The sequence below is a fragment of the Ambystoma mexicanum genome, chromosome 2p (genome assembly GCF_040938575.1).
Source record: "Ambystoma mexicanum isolate Mex_15411 chromosome 2p, UKY_AmexF1_1, whole genome shotgun sequence".
In the NCBI taxonomy this organism is placed as follows: Eukaryota; Metazoa; Chordata; class Amphibia; order Caudata; family Ambystomatidae; genus Ambystoma; species Ambystoma mexicanum.
In genome coordinates this window covers 632,275,447-632,296,326 of record NC_090923.1, presented here as the reverse complement: position 1 = coordinate 632,296,326, position 20,880 = coordinate 632,275,447, and the positions used below count along the sequence as shown (strand labels likewise).

The following is a 20,880-nucleotide window of genomic DNA, read 5'->3' as shown; positions in this document are numbered from 1 at the left end:
TTCCTCCTGCCTACACTTCCATGCTTTCATTTTCTTTCCTCTGGAGCTCGTGTTGGTTTGCTCTCTGCCTGTGATCTGAACAATGACTGGTGATGGAGCATTTACTGACTGTACCTGCCCCTTGCACATGAAGTAGGAGCATTGCAGCCATCAATCTTGAAAATAGAAAAAGAAAAATTGGAATTTTATTGCAAATTTTGGAAAAAAGAAAAAGCACACGGAGCATTTCTTTTTTTATCCTGCACATTTTCCATCTGTGCACATGTTCCTGTCTGATGCCCACATGCTCATTATGTAGGTAAGAGCCACTTCAGAAAGCCTTTCCTGGGGTCTCGTGGCTTTTCAAACATGGCTGCCATATTATATTATCACTGAAGGCTCCCTGTCGCCTCCAGCAACTGCCTTTTCTGCCTGCCTATTGGTCACCTGCAGTATCATATTGGCCTATGGTGGACCGGCAGGCTTCAGCCGGCTCACCCCTACCAAGGTCCACTTTTAAGGTCCCTGTCAGCTTCCCTGTCAGCTTTACAGTCTGCAACATGAGATTACTGCAACAGCCAAACCCTCACTGAGGCTGCTACCCCTGGACTATTTGACTGCCATGACTCTCTTACCATTTTCTGTTTGGGTTAGTTCCCTCCTTCTTGATTTACCTGTACTTCCTTCTCAGAGAGTACTCTCAACTCTCCCTGTTATGTACTAATTTGAAGCTTTATCTATACTCACATCTACCATCTGATTAGCGCTCTAAATTCCTTAACTACTGGTCTCCCATTTAGCTGAAAGTCAAATCTGAGTGTATTTTTGCATTTAGTTGAAAGTCAAACCTGAGTGTATTTTTGCATTTAGTTGCAAGTTAAACTTCAATGTATTTTTGCATCTAACTTTGGCCATTGATTGTAACCTGCTAGCCCAGTGACTGTTCAATACTGCTTTACTTGCTTATTCTTCCCTCTGCCTCCACTCTTTTCCACTCCTGGCGCTCTCTGTCTCTCCCATCTATTTCAACTGCTTCTCTATCAACTATCCTTCCCTTCTCACTAAGTCTGGAAAAAAGAAATTTAAAAAGGATATCTTGGCCTCCAACCCAGGTCTCCCTATCGCTGATACCTATAACAGCGCCTCTTATAAACAGACCCTCACTGACATCCTCTTTGTTGTCCCTTTGCCGGATCTATGGACCCCCATATGATCTCTGTGCTTTGCTCTGTCTCCTCCTCTCCATTAATGGTGGCACTCGCTGGGATGTCCTCATGGCTCCTTTCGACTCCTCCAGAGTCATCCTTAATGTCTACCTAAATGGCACTGTCATGGTCCAAGGTCCTCAGGCCAATCTCCTCCTCTTCGAAAGGCCCTTCCCTCGCTCCTCCTCTGTCACTCTACAGGGTACCTCCACAACTCCGCAGGGCGTACCTCTGATTTGTACCCCTCCTGGAAGGTCTTTAAGGCTGGCATCCTTCTTCATCTTGCCACTCTTCACTCTCGCTCTACTGTCAAACATTCCTCTGCCATCTGCCACCTCCTTGAAGAACTGGACCTTGATGGCCTCAGTCTTATGGAGACATGGTTCACGGCCAGCTCTGTCACAAGCTCTGACACTCCCTGAGGGCTACAAGATCCTCTCCGCACCCATATTCACTCGACCTGGAGGGGGCGTAGCCCTGATCTTTCCTTAGTGGATTCCTGCCACTATCATCCCGATTCAGGTTTACTCCTCTTTTGAATGCCTTGTCTGCAGGGTCTCAATCTCTCCCAGCCACTCCCTTAATGTTGCTACTCTCTACCGGCCCGCTGGGCAAATCACCTTTTTTCTCTCTGAGTGGGCTGACCTCTACTTCTCCCTCCTGGCCTCAACCACTCAACTCCTCCTCCTTGGTGACCTCAACATCCCCCTAGATTCTCCCTGTCCCTCATCTCTGCTCTTTCGCAACCTCTGTAATTCCCTCTCCCTCTCTAACCTCCCCTCTGGCCCGACGCACTCTGCAGGACACACACTTGATGTCTTGATCTCCCCTGGCCTCCCCCTCTCTATCCCTCTAACAACTCCTCTCTCTTGGAGTGACCACTGCCTTCTCTCCTCCCATCTCGCACTCTCTTCCCCCCAAGCCAACCCCATCCCAACCCAACACTGCCACTTACTTTCTCGGACATCCAACCTATGAAGCGTGTGTTAGCTGAGGCTTTCACTGCCACCTTCTTCCGCCTCCTTCTCCTCCTCCTCTGGCTGACTCACACCCCGACACAACCCTGTCCCTTCTCTACTCTTCTATCTCTGATACTCTTGATGCTCTTGCCCCTGTCGTGAAGATCCACCTGAAGTCCAAAGCCAAGTGCAATTCCTGGTATGACTCCGACCTAGCTACACTTAAACGTAGGTGTAGGGCGGCTGAGAGGAAATAGAGGGCTTCTTGTTCATCCTCTGACAAACTGGCCTGTCGCCTGCTCCAAAGGCAATGCCGACTCTCTGTCCGCACTAAGAAGAGAGCCCACATTCAAGCCCCTGTCTCTGCGGCATCTAACAACTCAGCTGACCTCTTTAAAATCTGCAAGGAGCTTGCCAACCCTTCAGCAGTCTCCACCCCTCCTCTTGCCTCCCTGGCTCTCTGCAATGCCCTTGCCTCGCACTTTATTAAATAAACTCAGGACATTCTGTCCACCCTCTCCTCCCCTGCCCCCCCATTCCCTCTCAGTCTGTGCTTGCAGACCCCCCTTTAACCACCCCCCCACCGTCCTTCTCTTCCTTTCCTATTTTCTCCCCTGACGAGGTTGCTAGACAAGTCCGATCTATGAAAGCCTCGTCAAAACAGGTTTATCCCTGTTCCTCTAAAACCATCAAGGACCACATTGACACCCCCACTCCAGCCCTTGCTGATTTCTGCAACCACTCCTTTGCCTCAGGATCTTTCCCCTCCTCTCTGAAGCACTCCATTGTGCATCCTCTTCTCAAGAAACCCACAGCTGATCCTTCCTGTCCGGCTAACTATCGCTCAATTTCCATTACCCCCTTTCTGTGCAAACCCCTGGAAAAGCTGGCCATCTCTCAGCTTAACCTTCATTCAGACTCTGCTGGCTGTCTCCATGACCACGAGTCTAGCTTCCGAGTGGCCAGAAGCATGGAAACTGCTCTGCTGAATATCCGTGAAGATCTGCTCTCCAACCTGGACTCCAACATTCCCTCTGTCCTCATCCTTCTTGGTCTCTCTTCTGCCTTCGACACGGTCAACCACACCATCCTGCTCAACCATCTCCGTGATAACCTGGTCATCACTGATCAGGATCTGGCCTGGCTGACCTCTTTCCTCTCTGATTGACCCTCCCAGGTCCAACTGGGGTCGTTCCTATCATCTATCTTCCTCTCTACCTGTGGGGTTCCCCAGGGGTCTAACCTCTCACCCTGGCTCTTCAACCAATACCTGGCATCTCTCGCCCACTGCATTGCCATTTTCTGCTCAAATTTCCAGTGGTACGCTGATATCACTCAACTCATTTTCCAGCTGCCCTCGGCCACCTCCTCTCCCTCTCTCATCTCAGACTGCCTTACTGCCATTCAAAATCGCTGTGCCGCCAATGATCTTTGTCTGAATACCAGCAAGACCAAGATCCTCCTCATCGGCATACCATCTCTATCCTTCTCCCTCACCATCTGGCCAGCCTCCCTTGGCCCTCCTCTTACCCCTACCTGCGAGGCTAAGAACCTCAGGGTCATCTTTGACTCCACACTTTCCTTCTCCGCCCATATCTCGAGGCCTCTAAAAAGTCAAACTTCCTACTGCACCTCCTCAGAGGTACTCTACCTTTCATCTCCTTCCCTCAGAAGCTCACTGTCTCCCAAGCTCTGGTTCACTCTAGGTTGGACTATTGTAACAGCCTCTTTCTCAATCTACCTGCCTCTACTCTCTGCCCTCTGCAACCTATCCAGAACTGGACTGCGAAACTTGTCCTTGGCCTCAAGCCCTTGGATCGTATCTCTCCAGCCCTGAAATCTCTCCATTGGCTCCCAGTGGATGCGAGGATTAAATTCAAAACCCTCTGCATTGTCCACAAGGCTTTCTGGGGCCTGGGTCCAAAATACCGTCAGCTATCCCTCTGCAAATACCTCCCCTCTCGAGCTTTTCTCTCCTCTTCCTCTAACTCCCTACGGGTCAATCGTTTTTCTAAGAAATGAGCTGGGGGTAGATCTCTATCTTCGGGTGGGGCCTCCCTATGGAACACCCTCCCTGCCAACCTAAAACTTGAGGAAAACCATCTCCGGTTCCGGAAGAACCTCAAGATCTTCCTCTTTGCTTCCGCCTTTGCTCCCCCTCTCCCCTGATGATCTGCTCTCTCTTGGCACTGTGCATCTGGCCACCCTTTGTCCCCTGGGCCCAGGTACCTGCTCACCCTGCCACCCTCCTGCACTGCCTCCTGGCCACTCCTTGCATTGGGGACTGTATCTGTACCCTTACAGCCCCCACCCATTTTTCTTCTGTTTATGCACTTATCAGACTTACCTAGTCTGCTGCCTTAAACACAGCACTTGCCACTTGCTGGCTGCACTACCACTGTTTATTGCCCCCATTTTCTATTTATTTGTATTTATTATTATTTATCTGCTCTCGTCTGCTCTACACTTTCCACTTTCCCCCTTCCATGCACTTGTTCCCTTTACCCATTCCCATGCACTTGCGCGTTCTCAATGTCATTGGGCCTAGTAAGATCGTTGCTGTTGTGTTGTGTTCTCCACTGTTCCCCTCCCTTGCCTAGTCGCGCTCTGACACACTTGTGTACGAGCGCGATACAAATAAAATATCATATCATATCACCCACCACTCACATGACATAACACAGTACAATCCCTACCCCTTAAACATAAAGCAGCCTAGTGCAACACAAATACAGCTCCTATCCATCTAAATCATTAAAAGGAGCCCATAGCTCAAGGTAGAGGTCCTCCTGGTCCTTATTCAACATCATAACATTTTTATAGCTGGACAGGACCTGCAACTCAGCCAACTACTGCTCTACATGTGGTTTCTTTCTAGTTTATCAAACCTTTAATATTTGCTTTCCCGCGACTACTAAAAATCTATTAATTCATTGCTCATATTTCCTGGCAATCTCACATCTCCCCCTACATGACAACAAAATAACTTGAACAGGAGTACTAGGGAACGTCATATTCAACACCATATCCATTTTACATGCAACATTTCCCCCAGAAACTTTGCAGCCTGAAACAGTGCCAAAGCATTTGGAACAAGGTACACTTGTCTTCACCATACTCCCAGCACGTATCATTATCCAACAGCCCCAATCCATGCACTCGTTCAGGTGTCTAGTAAAGTCGCCCTAAAACCTTTTATTGGATAAACCTCAAATTCATATCGAATTTTGCCTTAAATCCAGCTCTCATTAGATGGCTCTACTCTTCGGGTGAGATGTCACAGTTCAGTTAATTTGCCCAAGTCTGCCTCAGTTTATCCCATGATTCCAAATGCAAAGATTTCATCGGCATCATATTCATAAATGCAGACACCGTACGTGGTGGTTTGTCAAAATGTCCACAAAATTCCGGTTTAGTCTCTAACGCAGTGTTTAACATTTCCAGCCTTTGTGAAAGAAGGAACCACAACTCTGTAATGCCCCAGTTCCCGCTTCCCTAGATGAAACTTCTGGTGAAGTTCTGCAAAACTCACAATTCTTTCTTCCCTCAAAACATCGCCCACCCGCAACACTCCTCTCATGATCCAACTCTGCCAATCTAAAGTGCCTGATTGTGCCATTGCAACTTATCATAACTCAGCCATACGTTTGGATTGTTTTCAATAAGGTACTTTCTAAGAAAAACAGTGTCCAGGATGGGTCAATACAAAGTGGAGCTATCTCAAGGTGTCCAATACCTCTCTGTAGGTTGATGTAAAAATCATAAAAATAGTAATTTATTTGTAAAAGCTCTTGTGACTCACAGGGCACTCTATAAAGTAATATCCCCGAACGGAAAGTTCCAGCATTTACTCTTAACAAGTGCTTTACCTCCTGGCTACCTTAAACTATAAACACAAGTTCCAAAGGTGGCCAACAGAGTTCATAAATCTTAATCCCAAATGTCCATCCCTAAATTAATTTAACAAAACAGGACATTTTCTCCTGGGTAGGTTCTTCCAGGGTTTACTCAAAGTCTGGATTAGTCTGTCTTCACTATACCTGCTTTCACCCCACCTCTCCAGACTGCTCACAGGTTTCAGGCTTCTCAGGATTCTTTGATCAGATCGCCATTAAGCTTCTGGTGTCTTCGCCTTGTAATTCCCCTCATAGACTGGGGAGGCACCTCCCCACCCTTTTGAGAAGTTTAAGCCTCACAGAGATCTCTCCAGGACCTCAGGTCTCAATACTCCATTCACTCCTAGTCTTTCCCAAAATGTAGGTTTCTCAGTGCTGTAGGCATTTCCTAGACCGTGGGTTTCTCAGCATTTACTTCAGGTCCCTCACAGCACAGACACTGCATTTCACAGTATTCCCTTCAGGCCTCTCCCAGGCATTGGATTTCTCATGATTCCTCTCGGGTCCCTCACAGACTTTGAATTTTTCAGGATTTACTTCAGGTTCCTCACAGACCCTAAACTACCCAGAATTATTTTCCGGTCATACTAACATTCATCACAGATCTTCCCCAGTCCTAGGGTTTATCATAATTCGCTTGAGGAGCAATGAGTATTTATCCCCTTCCTTCAGGGTCCTTTTCAGGAAGTCACCCTCCTGCCATTGGTCTGGCATCTTGCCTTTTCCTTCTAGGGGTCACTGGTGTATGGCCTCAGGCTTGGGTTTTCTAGTTCTGCAAAAGCATTTGGAGGTGCTACTGAACCTCTCTAGTCATTGTCACTCCCCAGGGGTTCAAGCTACCATCAGCTTCCACTGTCTTCTTTCACAGCCTTCAGGTGCCTTCTACCTTATTCGAGGCAGCTTGCTTCTCATTACTCCTCTTTGGCACTTCCTTCCTCTAGGCAGCAGTCTCGTCTAGGCCTCTTCAGTGGTCTTCCTTTGCATCAAGAGAGCAAGAAAAATCGGTATCAGGTAATACAATTGTGGCAAAATGTAGCCGGTAAAAGAAATTGCGGCAAAAATGCTGTGGTTTGAACCGGTAAAGTGTACCCCATTATAGCATTTAAGGGGAGCAGGGGTTGCGGGGGTGTCCCCCGCTCCCCTTAAATGGTATAATGTGTTTGGGGGTTGCAGGGTTGTCCCCCGCATCCTTTACAGGATTCTGGCACAAAAAACCACCGAATTTTGCCGCAATATTCTGTAATCACGGCCACGATTTTATAACATGGAACCGAAAAATCATGTATCCTTCCTCATGGATTTTACCCTATATTAGATTTTCCCAGCCTCTTTTATACATCCTACTTTGAAGAAGGATTTCTAAACTTCTTTGTAATGACTTACTAACTTTTTGGTTTTCGTATTCTCAACGGGGTTTGATCTTTTGCCATTTTTCTCTCAACTTGCCTCATTAGGGTATAATTTGTTTCTTATTGGTTTCTTATTTGATTTGCTGTCTCTTGGTCAATGAGGGCCTGCAAGGTTTCAAAGGCAGTGGAATCCAGCAGTCCTTTTAATAAAGGGACCTCCAAGTGCCACCATTTCAGGAATAGCCATTCAGGCAATACCTTCCGGTCCTTCTTCATTGCAACTCGCATGCGCGAACCGGAACGAGGCTCGTGTATGCGTATAAACATTAATACGCACCGTAACATTCCTCCTTTTCTTTAAACGAAAACAGAACCACAACATACCAACAGTGCAACAACTCAACATGAGTCAACGTGTGTTACCACCCAAGCTGTCTAGGCATCGGTGCACATGATGTAGTCCTGGAATCGAGCTGGACGCCGCCTCGCCCCTCTCTTCTTGGGTATCTCTGGCTGTCATCATGAGCCGGACGTGTCGATTCCATTGATGGAGGATCTCCACCCCCATCCTGTCCCTCAGTCATAGGGGTGTAATCTGGGTTCTCAGGCTCATGGGCCTCGTGAGTTCCTTCAGGCGGGTTGACCTCGATCTTTTTGAAGTAGGACACATTACGGGTCACAGTTCCTCGCCCATCTGCTGCAGTTACCATAGAGCCTTTCACATGTGTCACCCCCATGGTTGAGGTTAGTACGTGAGGGACATTTTCCCCTCCGGATCTCTGTTTCGTATCAGTACTGTGTCCCCTACAACGATGGCCTTGTCTTGTAGATTTCTTCGACTGCTTTCCTTCTCATTTCTGGCCTGCCGCACCTGTCGGAGGCGATCATTGTCAATAACACCAGGTTCTCTTCCCTCCACCTCGGGTATCAGACCTCTGGGACAACGTTTAAATAGTGCCTCCGCCGGTGCTACCCCTGTGGACTGGTGTGGGGTCGCCCTATACTCTCTCTGGAATTAACACAAGTTCTGGCGTAGTTCCCCTCCACCATATAGTGAAATACAGAATATTTTGTTCAATGTCCACATGAACCTTGCTGCTTCACCATTAGCTCTTGGCCAGAGAGGTGTCACTCTTCGATGTTTGATTCAGCGGTCCTCTAAGTATTTGGTAAATTGCTGCCCCTGGAACGGCGGGCCATTGCCCAAGCAGAGTTCGTATGGTAAACCATGTGTGGCGAAAATTTTCTCCAGAGCTAATATAGTATGGTTGCACGCCGTTGACTCCACTAACTCGATCTCTGGGTATCTGGACCACTGGTCTACTACTGCTAGAAAGTACATCCCCTGTCCTGTGGACCCAAAGTCCGTGTGCACGGTTCCCCATGGCTGCTCACTTCTTTCCATGGATTGTATTGTGGGTGCCCTCTCAACTGGGCTGGCAGCTTGGAATGGAATGCAGAGGCGCACAAATTCGTCCAGATGCCTCTCTAAGTCTGTAAACCATACCTTGGCTCTCAGGCGTGCTTTGGTTTTCGCCATGCCTTGATGCCCTTTGTGGGCTAGTTCCAACACCTTCACCACCAGGGTGCGAGGAATAACAATTTGCCGTCCCCTCAACATTAGTCCTTCATCAGACATAGAGAGTTTGTTTCGGGCCTTCCATAGTGCCTGCAAGTCCTGTTGTGCCTCCGTCTCTAATCTGGTGTTGTTGGCTAACACATCTTTCCACTCCTCGCTGTCCATGGATGCCTGAATTATCTGAAACACCTCATCACTTCTCTGGAAGTGATAATGCCATGGGCTTGGCCACTTCCACGACATTACGAACCATTTTGATGCAATTAACCACCTCCAAGTTTTCTTGCGTACGGCCAGCTCCTGGGTGGCGAGATAAGTTATCAGTAGGGTTGTTGGTGCCTGGTCGGTATTGCAGTTTTACCCCATATTCAATCAGAGACAACATCCACCGCTCAATCCGAGGGGGTGGTTTCAAGGAACCGCCTGCCGTAATGGGTATCAGCGGTTTGTGGTCTGTGATAACATCACAGGTTTCCCCAAGATGTATAGTCTGAAGCTTTTACACCCCCACAGGATGGCCAGTGCCTCCCTTTCAATCTGCGAATACCTTCTTTCTGTGTCCGATAGAGCCTTGCTGGCATATGCAATGGGATGCATCAGTCCTTGGACATCTGCTTGTAGTAGTACTGCGCCCAGCCCTACTGGACTGGCTTCCACCACAATCTCTGACTCTCTCAGGGGATTAAAGTATGCCATCGGTTCCCTGCCTGTTAATGCCTTCTTAATGTCAGTGAACGCTTTCTGCTCTCTGGTAGTCCATGCCCAGACAACATCGTTCTTGGTAAGTGCCCTCTAAGGCACGGACAGAGACGCCAGGTCCCGAATAAACCGGCCACAGTAGTTCACCATACCTAAGAAGCTTCTGACCTCTGAGGGTGTTTCTGTGGCTGCTGCTTCTTGTATGTCCCGCACTTTCTCCGAGTCCGGGGATATGCCCCCTGCGTGGAAGATGAACCCAGAGAATTCAATATGGTCCTTGGAAAACTCACACTTTTCCTTGTGTAGCATGAGACCTAGGTTTTTGATTCTGTCTAATGTCTTTTCCAGTCTTTTCATGTGATCCGCTTCTGAGGAAGCAAAGACCAGGATATCGTCGCTCAACTTGATGACACCTTTCAGTCCGGCCAGGGCACCACGAATGACGTTTTGAAAAACTTCTGCCGCTGATGATAGACCAAAGCTTAACCTTTTGAACTGGTATAATCCCTTGTGGGTGATGAAAGTAGTAATATAACAGGACTCTGGGTGTAGCTCCAACTGATGATACCCAGAACGGAGGTCCAATTTGGAGAATACTCTGGCCCCTTGTAGTTCACCTACGATATCATCCAATGTCGGCGTGAGGTGTCTCTCCTGTTTGATCGCTACATTAGGCAGTCGCATATCGACACAAATGCGTACGGCCCCGCGCTGTTTGGGTTTCGGTGCCACCACAATTGGGACACCCATGGGGTGGGGCCTTCTACCCTTTCGATGATGTCCATATCTACCAATGCCTGTAATTCTTTCTCGACTTGTGCCCTAAGGTGAAACAGTATTCTCCTGTGCTTCAGTGCCGTTGGCCTCACTGACTCACGATGTGGAGGCGGATACGGTCCCCCTTTAGATTACCCACCCCACGGAAGATGTCTGCATAGCGTTCCAAGTGGCAATCAATGTCTGTTTGGTATACCGACATGGTGAAATGGACAATGTCCAGTGCCTCTGAGGCCGCACAGCTCAGTAGTGAATGAGGGCTCACATCTGTGACAAAGAATCTGGCCTTTATCGTATTCTGTCCGTGGGTGACAGGCGCCACAAAAACTCCCTGTATGGGTAAAGGCGTGTCTCCCCCAAAGGTGTAGATTCTTGCTTTGGTGTCCTCAAGCCCTGGTGGGCCTGGAAGTGCCTCATAATATTCCGCTGACAAAACACAGACTGATGAACCCGTGTTAATTAATACTGGGGTTGCGGTGCCCCGATGTTGACCATACAGGTAGGTTGCCTCTGTTTCTTTGCACCCGTCGCTATGTTGGAAATGAAAAATACATCCTCTTCATCCTCCTCCTCCTCTGCTATGTCCAGCTCCTGTATACCTTGTTCTATCAACACCACATTTTTTTATTTTCTAGGGTTACCACTGGCAACTCTTGCTGGGCCCCTGGACGTGGCCACCGGAGTCACTGCCCTGCCCACCCTTGCGTAATGTCCGGGCACGCTACATCTGCCACACACTCTTGTCTGTGCCGGACATTCGCCCACATGAGGTAGATCATAGCCTCAGTATTGGCATGAATGCGGGCTGCTGGAGTTTGGAGGACCTTCAGGCCTTTTCTGACCCCACCGTGGCTTAGTAGGGGGTTGATTGACCTATGGCGAAAGCTTCTTGACTTTTCCCTGGGTGGACAGCTGCGTCCATCCGAGCTCCCCTGCTCTTTGCGAGCTCATATGCACGTCCAATGTCCAGAATTTGAGCTAGCGTTAGTTCAGGCTCACAAAGGATCTGTCTTCTCAGCTTCCCCAAGCTGCACCCTTGAATAAGTTGGTTGCGTACCATGCCTTCCTTTCTCCCACCTGCATGTGCTGGCCAAATGTCTTAACCTCCCACAGAACTGGTCCAGTGACTCATCTCCCAACTGCTTCTCTGCACACATGACAAACTTGTCATAATCCATGTTTGCTAGAGGTAGGAAATGATTTTGTAGGGCCGTCTTGACAGCCGCATATGTGGTCGCCTGTGAGTTCAAAGATTCAAAAATCCGGTGCATCTCCGATCCTGCCGAATACAGCATAGTTGCCACCTTCACATCAGCCTCTGTCTCACCGGTGGCTCTAAAGAAAATTTCCAGCTTCTTTACCCATAACAACCATTTGGGACGAAGCTTAGAAGGGGGCTCTGAAAGGTCAAACTCTGGCAGAGGCGCCAAAGTACCTTGTTGTCTGCGTGGCTCTGGTGCTGGAGCAACGGCAGCATCACCCTGTTCCCCCATGCTTACAGACCGCACAAGCACCCCACTTTAGTGTGTGAGGCGGCAAGTCTGTCCCCTTCTTGAGATGATGCACTCCCCACTCACTTGGTTCTTCAGCGTGCAAGCTTGGGTAGCACCTTCTGTTGGTGTTCCTCCCACAGGCAGGATGGGCCTCTATTGCTGGTTTCTTCACAGTTGCAAGAATGAAGTAGAATGAGATCTGCAAACCTCACTTAAATGTCACAAATCACTGTTATCAAAAGTCTGATAGCAGCACTTTTAGTTGTGGTATCTCCTATCTCCCACTGGCAGGATCGGCACTTGTAGCTTGTGTCTTCCCAGTTGCAGGAATGAGGTGAAATGAGGTCTCCAGACCTCACTTAAAAGTCATAAATCACGGCCATCTGTGGTCCGATAGCCATGAATGTTCCAAAAATGTACTTTATATGTACGATGATTGGCGCACGAGCACCCTTTCAGGCCGCAACCGTCATGTACAAATGTGCCAGAATGGCAGCCAACTTACCGCGTAGGAATCTTTACTGCGGAGCGTGTCGGATCACCCCGTTCGGTGTTGATAATCCACTTGAGGATACCACCCACCCCCACGCTGCACTGTCCTCGTCGCCAATGTTAGCATTTGAGATTGCCCCAGGCCGCCCCTCACATCACACACACACACCTGTCGGAATAATGCACAGACACATCTGATCTGTTTGGGGTCCCGGCGACGAATGCAGCCTTCCGGTCCTTCTTTATTGCAATTCGCATGCGCGAGCTGGAATGAGGCTTGCGCATGCGTATAAACATTAATACACACCGTAACACTGCATAGCATGGCCATCTGCTGCATTCTTGAATGCCAGATGAGGAAGATATTGAGGATGAGTCAAATGATGGTGCTGATGAGCAAAACAGATGCAGGGTGAATGTAGGGTGGTAAAAAGCCAAAATAAAAAGTTTTTGCTCAGAAGGGGCCAAACAAGCTATGTTAACTCCATAACAGGGGACATGCATGATTACATATCCTTCAATGGCTGCTTGACTTCAGGGACCTTGGTGGGTGTAGAGGGGAGAAAGTAACCTTCGGGTGTAGGTTATGGTGGGCGAGACAAACATGGGAATGCTGTGCACCGGACGCAATGGAGGTAAGTAAAGTGGTCTTGTATAGCCTCTTAAGTCATTTGGTGATGGCCTTGTGCCACATGGCCCTGTAAGAAAAGCGGAAGGGTTGCGAATTGAATAGCAGGAGAGGCACATGCGAAACCTGTGTTGTTGTTGGTTTTGGGTCTAATTCATGACTACAGGTTCCGGTGTGTTTAACAGAGTTAGGCAAACACCTTTAGGCATGTGAGGCATATGATGTCTGGGGGAGACAACCTGAGATCTGAGAGACTCAATGCATGTTGTGTCTGTTAGCCGCTCATGTGAGACAATGTCTGAGGGCTAAAGAGGGGAGTGTAGTCAGGGCTTGATAATGTGTGTGTGCTATTGGCTAGTCCTCAGGTGGAGTCTGTCTGGGATTTCCATGTGCAGTGTAAAGCAGAAGCAGAATTTAGATGAGGTGGTTTATATTAAGAGGGTAGACAGTCAGGGGACTAGTAGTGTGGAGAGGAGTAAACATTGGGGCTCCCTGGCTGAGAGGTAGTATAGGCCCGCTGTTGTATTTACTAGGGGGTTTGTATGAACACCACAGGTTTATTGAAAGATAAGTGGGTAATGGGCACCCAGATGTTCACTCCTTTAGCTCCCTCATCTCTTTCACCAACTAACCCCCATTCAACCAGATTGCAGATGCATTTAGTGGACCTCCATTTGTTGGCCTTTTAGTAACCAACACTGCGAAAAAGATAATGCATCAGGACAGTGTGCTAAGATCTAGGAGTGTCTCCATTTACAGGCTTATAGACATGGCATCAACATTTGGCCTTATGCACAGGCAAAATTGCAGGATGTATCTACCACCATGGAGTGAACAGAGTGAAATGGCTCAGAGGGGGAGAGAAGTGACCTCACATTTCAGTTGATGTTAGTACATGTGGCAGTGGTTCATACTTTCAGTGCATGTGCACATTTGTAGCACAAGAAAATGGGTTTTGCCACTCTCACACACGCCATCTAACATTACTGTTCATTGTCATGCATGCATTTGGTGGACTCTCCTTCCACGCCAGTCTCTACTTCTCCAACTATGTTCAGACAACTCAGGCCAATGACCGTCATAGACTGCACCTCACACCACTGCATCTCCAGGGGTTGTGGTGGAGAGCCAGCTCCTCTGACAAAGCTACCCTTGCAATATTCTGACATAAGCTTGTGTTCTCCCCTCTTGAGGTCTTGCCAGAGCTTCTGGATACCTACTCTGCAATGGGTGGTTGCAATGCGATTGACAGTGACTAGGATAGCCTTCCAGAGCTTTCAGTAATGGATCTCGGGGATTTGGTGTAATGAGTTAACCCCACTCACCCCCAAGGCATGGTGCCTCCTACACAATGCCATCTACCAGGATCCTAAACTCATCATCTGAGAATTTGTTTTCTGTCTCTTGGACATGGTCCTGGTGGCTCCCTGATACCGTGAGGCAAAGGAGGGTAGGACAAAGCCACAAGATTGGGCCGCGGGAGCACACACTTGGCTGACTGATGCTCTCAGGTCAGGACAGACCAAGGGGATGAGGCCATTTTAGGGCAAGCTGGGAGGTTAAAGGCAGTAGGGGTCAGATGGTGGTGCCACATGCCTGTGGGGCACAGTAGTTATGGGGCATGTGATGGCACAGAAGTTAGGAGGGAGGTAAACTGTAACGTGGATTTGTGGGGAAAATTAGGATTTTAAGTTTTTCAAGGTATTGGGATAGGACTACAGATGGACTGGTGCTAGGAAGGTGGCAGTCAAGTACCTGAAATTTGGAGTCTCAGGAGAGCTTTTGCCTTTTTTCGGGGTTATAGTGATGGTTGATGACCTGTGTGGAGTACCATTGCACTCCTGTGAATTTCCTCTGTGTTCAATGTGCCCAGAACCGGAAACGCAACCACACAGTCATTATGTACCAATTTTAAAAACTTAATTAGCATGTGCCCCTTTTATGCGATGCAGTCTTTTTGTGGAGATATTTTGATTACCGTGAAAATAATGTGTCACAAAAAAATCCAAAAAATGAATGGAGACGAGTCATGCTCTTTTAAGCTTACAGAAACTCACTAATCAAAATAAGTCCCTATGTGTAGAGGGTAGCCAAATGGTGTCAGCATAAAAACAGAGAATATCAAGCATGAAGCAGTATTGGAAGAGGAAGGCTGCCCTGCAGTCGGGGTACTAGAAAAGGGGACGGTTCATAGTCTCAAGGTCCAGAGATGCAGGGAATGCTTTCAAACACAATAGCATGCTGGTAACTAGTGATTACCTGGACATTAATTGTGATGGGGCACGTGGTCGTCTTCTGTTTTGCGGGGTCAGGCAATATGTCATTATTCAGGTCCACCACTTGAACCATCAAGTTGTAGCTTTGCCTTGTTTCGCGGTCCAGGGAGCCCAGGAGATGGATCTCTCCTGGAATAAGAGGGAGAGACAGCAACACAATCAGAAAGGAGAACCTGTCAGGTGGGGGAGTCACTTTACAACAAGCACTGGAATCACTTTCAACCTTCTCCCCTTAAAAGTGGGTGAAACGTTTAAATCTTAGGTGAGACTGATGTACCACCCCAGCATGATTCTCATAAAGTAAAATCTGAGATATGTATGAGTCTTTGGCCCATCATCCATTTCTATGGCCCTCATTCCGAGTTTGGAGGTAAGTAACTTCCCTTACCGGCATGATGCAAATAGCGTGTCGGTGCTGACACAACTCTGCTAATAAAGGACTATTACGACTTCACAGGAACAAGCTTTGTGCCATGCCAGTAAGGTACCTAGCGCCATGCTGCAAAAGGCTCCCAAAAAGCCCTTTCTGGCATGAAGCTAGGTGCAGATTACAATTCCGACATAGTGCAATGCGTCATTAGCGGTGACTGTAAATAGCGGTGACCGTAATTAGCGGACACCTCTATTTACGGTCACCGCTAAATAGCAGAACCGGAAATAGCGTCATCGCACAGGAACGGGAAGGAGCACGGCGGCCATCTTGAAAAACACAATCCATAGCCATCCTCAGCACAGAGGACCCCTGCGAGACTGCTGATCTACTGAAAAGTACCCCTTACAAGCCAAGAATGCCTAAAGATCTGAAGAAGGGATCTGCCCGCCACCAAAAGGAGAGATTTAACCAGGACGAACTGCAGATGCTTGTGGACACTTTGCATGAGCATTCAGGCACAGTCTTCAGCAGCAACATGAGGAGGGAGGCAGCGCTGCGTAAAAAGGAGATCTGGGCACTTGTTGCCCAGAAGGTTAGTGCAGTGGACAACACACCCTGCACAGTTAAGGATTGCCGTAAGCGGTGGGATGATCTGCGCCTAAGGGTGCGCAACATATTATCAGTAAATCGCACCCAGGCCATGGAAACCGGAGGAGGACCAAGGTCACCCATAAAGCTCACCCTGTGGGAGGACACATGTGCAAGCATGATTGGCCCTGAATCAATTGAAGGCGTAGGAGAGATGAAGTGTGGCGCCACGACATCTACTGATGGAGGTGAGTGTCCAAAGTAAACATCAAAATCTGATGAAAGTCAATGCTAATGTCTGTCCAAAGATTCACGCCATGGTCGGCCGCACACACACTTCCTGTAAAGTATGCCGTAGCAAGTAAGACACATGCTGATGCCTGCTGCAAGGCCATATCGTACATGACACATACCACACAAAGTAGGAAATTCCACGAGGCACACAGCGTGCATGACCAAAATAGTGAGCATGTCAGACAGCACTGTTCCTGGGCAACATGAGTGACACCGACATATGGCTGCATTAACCACCCGTGTATGAAATGACGTGCCCTTCCCAATACAAATGCCTATTACCCACAATTGTGTAAATGAGCAATTGTCCCAATGTATGTATGATGCCTATCCAAACATCACTCATGCCGTCCCTCTCTTCCACCCCCACAGGCAGTGAGCATGACAGCGAAGAGCAGGACACCAACTCTGCACAGGCCACACCCAGTAAGAGGTCCCAGGAGGACAGCAACCATCTGTCTACTTCCAGGGGGCAAGCCAGGGGGTGCCTTGTCCCAGCAAGCAAGCCACCGCGGGGACACATAGCACCTGCACCACCAAGGCCTGTGGCGGGCACACCAGCCCCACCCCTCCACAAACTGTTCTGCCTGGAGACACCTGTCAGACACTCCATTCAGAGGAGTCCAATGTGGCTGGGGAGGTGGCAGCCACGGCACCCCTCACATTGGAAGACAGCCAGGATGACATCTGGGGCACCATTGAGGATGATACAATGGATGTGGTCCACACCCCGATCCAAATAGCATCCCCCCAGGTATCTATGAGCGATACTGTTAACACCAACACCCCAGAGCAGTTTGCGCATGACAACACCCAGGGACCAATCAGTCCTGTATCCAGTGTTGGGGAGGATGAGCAGGCTGGGCATGCCAACCACATACCCAGCACACCCACAGGTGCAGCCGCAGGACCACAGCAGGCCGTCGTGCTCACAGCACTCATCCGGGAATTTGTAGAGGACAACCGTCAGGCCAGACTTGAGTGGCGTACAGAGTTGTCAGCACTGGGCCGGTCCTTTACAGACAACACCACTGCCTCTGCAACAAGGCCTCGGCCCTCCGGCACGTGCTAGGGCGCATCCCTGATGCCTTGGAGGCAGGTTGTCCCAACCCACCGCCTCAGCAGGAGGACACACCATCCTCCAGAAGTTCAACCCAAACCAGCCCGCTCCGCCGGTCGGTCCGTGCACTGCGTCGATGGGACATGCTACCCCCTGGCTCTGGGAGTGCCGAGTGAATGTAAGCTTCGTAGACTCAATGGGACTTGTGTGGGGGAGTTGTGGGGGGAGGGGGAGAGGGGTGAGGGTGTGTGGGGGAGTTGTGGGGGGAGGGGGAGGGTGGTGAGGGTGTGTGGGGGAGTTCTGGGGGGGGGTGGAGGGGGTGAGGGTGGTGGAGGGTTTTGACACTTACGTTACTATTGTTACATTCAATACACCTGTTGTGTGAAATAGAAGACCTGAGTGGACATTCATCATTGCGCATGTGTCATTGAATCATTCACAGTGCATACTGTACATGTACCCCCACACCCAGTGCTTTATGTCCAAACATTATGTCACACTCTGCTGACATGTGTGTCAGAAATATTGTGCGATCAATGACTGCCGCACAGCACGTCCCTCCTGTGCATCAGCACCGTGATGAGGTCCTGCCACATCTTCCTCCTCCCCTTCATCAGCATCTCAACAGGCCAAAGGTCTGCTCGATGACCACACGTGTACGGGTATGGGAACGATTGTAGTCCTCCTCGTGCCTGTTCTGTGGGTTTCGGGGTGAGGAGCCACGGCTTCAAGGGATAGCCACTATCACCTGTATGAGATAAAAATGAAGGTAAATGTCAGGGGAATCATGAAGGACAGCTGTACTAGTCACACATGCCTGCAGTTTGTGGTTGTCCATATGCACATGTCCCTGGATGCATTGCTGCCATTTACTTTCCCTCCATGTGTCCTGTGCCATGGTCTAATGGTGTGGGTTACATCTTCATGATGATGGTGTGCACTGACGTCTAGTTGCACATTCATGGTGTATTCATACAGCTGTGTAATTGTCAAAATAGTGAGATGTTGTGTCCTGTGAGATTTGGCAGTAGTCTGTGCAATAATGGGCAATCAGCACTGGCATTCCCATGGTGACATGCAGCACTCCTGTGATTGTGCCGGCCCTGTGCTGGACTGTGAATTCCCTAGTAGGTTCAGTATGATGCACTCCCATGGATGCTTGTCCTGTGTGGTGATATGGTGGAGACATCAACATGGTGTATATGCACTGCATGGTGCAGGATGGCGTTACAGAGGGTGAGGGTCGCTGATGGGTGGTGCACATGTCGTGGGATGTTTGGTGATTTCCTGTTAGTCATGTCGTGATAGGCCTGGACCTTACTTCATTCATATTGGATTTTTGTGTCTTGTACGGTATGTGATGGTTTGGGGCACAATTTGGTGATGTGCACATTGTGCAGTCTCATCAACATTGGCAGCATGGTGGTGTGTGCATCTCTCCCCCCTTTTCAATGTCATGTGCCAGTCCTGCTACTTACCAAGCAGCCAGGCACGTCGTCCAGCATGTCGCTCCATGTAGCGTGGTAGCGTAGAGTTCCGCAGGACCAAAGAGTCATGAGTTGATCCGGGATATCGGGCACAACAATGTGTGATGATCTTGCTGGCATCGCATACCATCTGCACATTGATGGAGTGGTATTGCTTGCGGTTGCGCTACAACACCTCCATGGCATGCGGGAACACCAAATCCACGTGGGTGCAGTGGAGGGCACCTGCACAATTTGGCATGCCTGCCAGTGCATGGAAGGCAACTTTTGTATCAAATATCTCCTGGGGAGTCCGTTGTAGGGATATGTAGTCCCTTGTGTGCTTGAGGAGGGCATCCAGCTCTTGGTTCAGGATCCGGGAAAATAAGGGTTGTGATATGCCATGCATGTACCCCACTGTGTGCTAGTAGGTGTCTGTGGCAAGGAAGAGGAGCACAGACACTACCTTCAGTAGAGGGGGGATGGCGGTGCGTATTTCAATGAGGCTCACTATGTCGTTGTGTATCAGGTCCACTATGATTGTGATGGTGTCCTGGTCCACACGGTACAGGGTGTGGATCTACTCCGGGGTTAGGTTGAAGGGAGTGGCTCTGATACGAGGGATTGGGGGCTGCCGGCATAGTAACAGTGGCTGCACTGGTGGGGCATGTTGGGCCTGTCTCACCCTCCTTCTCCTCCTGCGTCTCCTCTGTGGTGGTGGCTGTTGTTGTTGTTGTTGATGTTGAGGCATTGCAAGCAGGTCCTCCAGCTCCAGTAATGCTACTACTATTGGTATCATCTTGGTGTGGGAGGGGGTGTGGTGTGTGGGTGTGCTCCTTTTGCAGTGGGCCTGACTCCATTGCCTCCACCTGTCCTTATTGTGTGCACCTGTGGCAGTTGGGAATACTGCTCAGGGCTCTTTACGGCAGGTCGGCGATGCCGGTATTTACACCATGCCCGTAGGCACTTTTTCCGCCTTCATGAGGCCGTTATTTGCATGTCCACCTCACTTGTGATCTACTCTGGTTTACAGCATGGTTCTAATGCCGGCAGGGAGGGTCGCGGGGGCTCGCCCAGCCCGCTATTAACGGCATTGTACTTTACGGTGCCGTTAATAGCGGTCTGGTTGGTCAGAATAGCTCATAGCGGTAAGCGATGCCGGTTATCCTTTACCGGCATCGTTTTTCCCTTACCTCCAAACTCGGAATGAGGGCCTATGTGTTTTGCTTCGGTTTACAGAATTTCCACATTTGGTACTCAGGCCATATGAAGATTTTGCAAGGTCTAGAAACTTGTAATCAGTGTAGATGGTTTATGGCAACTTAGACCAGCAATTATGCTAAGCAACAAACCATTTTATTTGATTTTAGCTACAAAACAATATTGCAAAAAATGGTGTGCCCAGGATCATATGAATTGTCAACAAGAAATCTATCCACCAAACCCAAAATGTCCCGAGCGAGGGAGCCTGAATTAATCCAAAGTTATTCAGGGGGTTCTCCCTCTGAATTTTATTTTAAAGAATGAGTTTAAAATGGTGTATTTTACTGTACAGAAATTGGATATAAAGCCTTTGAATATTCAGATATTTTTTAGGGAAACACATGAAATGCTCCAGGTCGAAAGCATTTCGCAGTTGTTATGCTAGCTGTACCCTTAAAAAATAATGAATACAAATATTTCAATAAAATAAAGCAAAAATGCCACAGAAAAACACATTTTCTGGCTGGCTGTGCCCAAATAAAACAACGTATCACAGAATTGCCA

General features: G+C 48.8%; 1 protein-coding gene across 1 annotated transcript in view; it reads right to left on the bottom strand.

Moving 5' to 3' along the window:
* CDHR4 (cadherin related family member 4) overlaps nucleotides 1–20,880 on the bottom strand; it is a 332,193-nt gene that overhangs the window by 60,300 nt on the left and 251,013 nt on the right. Inside the window, exon 12 of the mRNA XM_069646250.1 lies at nucleotides 15,316–15,461. Coding sequence (XP_069502351.1) covers nucleotides 15,316–15,461 — 146 coding nt within the window. The remainder of the gene's footprint in view (nucleotides 1–15,315; nucleotides 15,462–20,880) is intronic.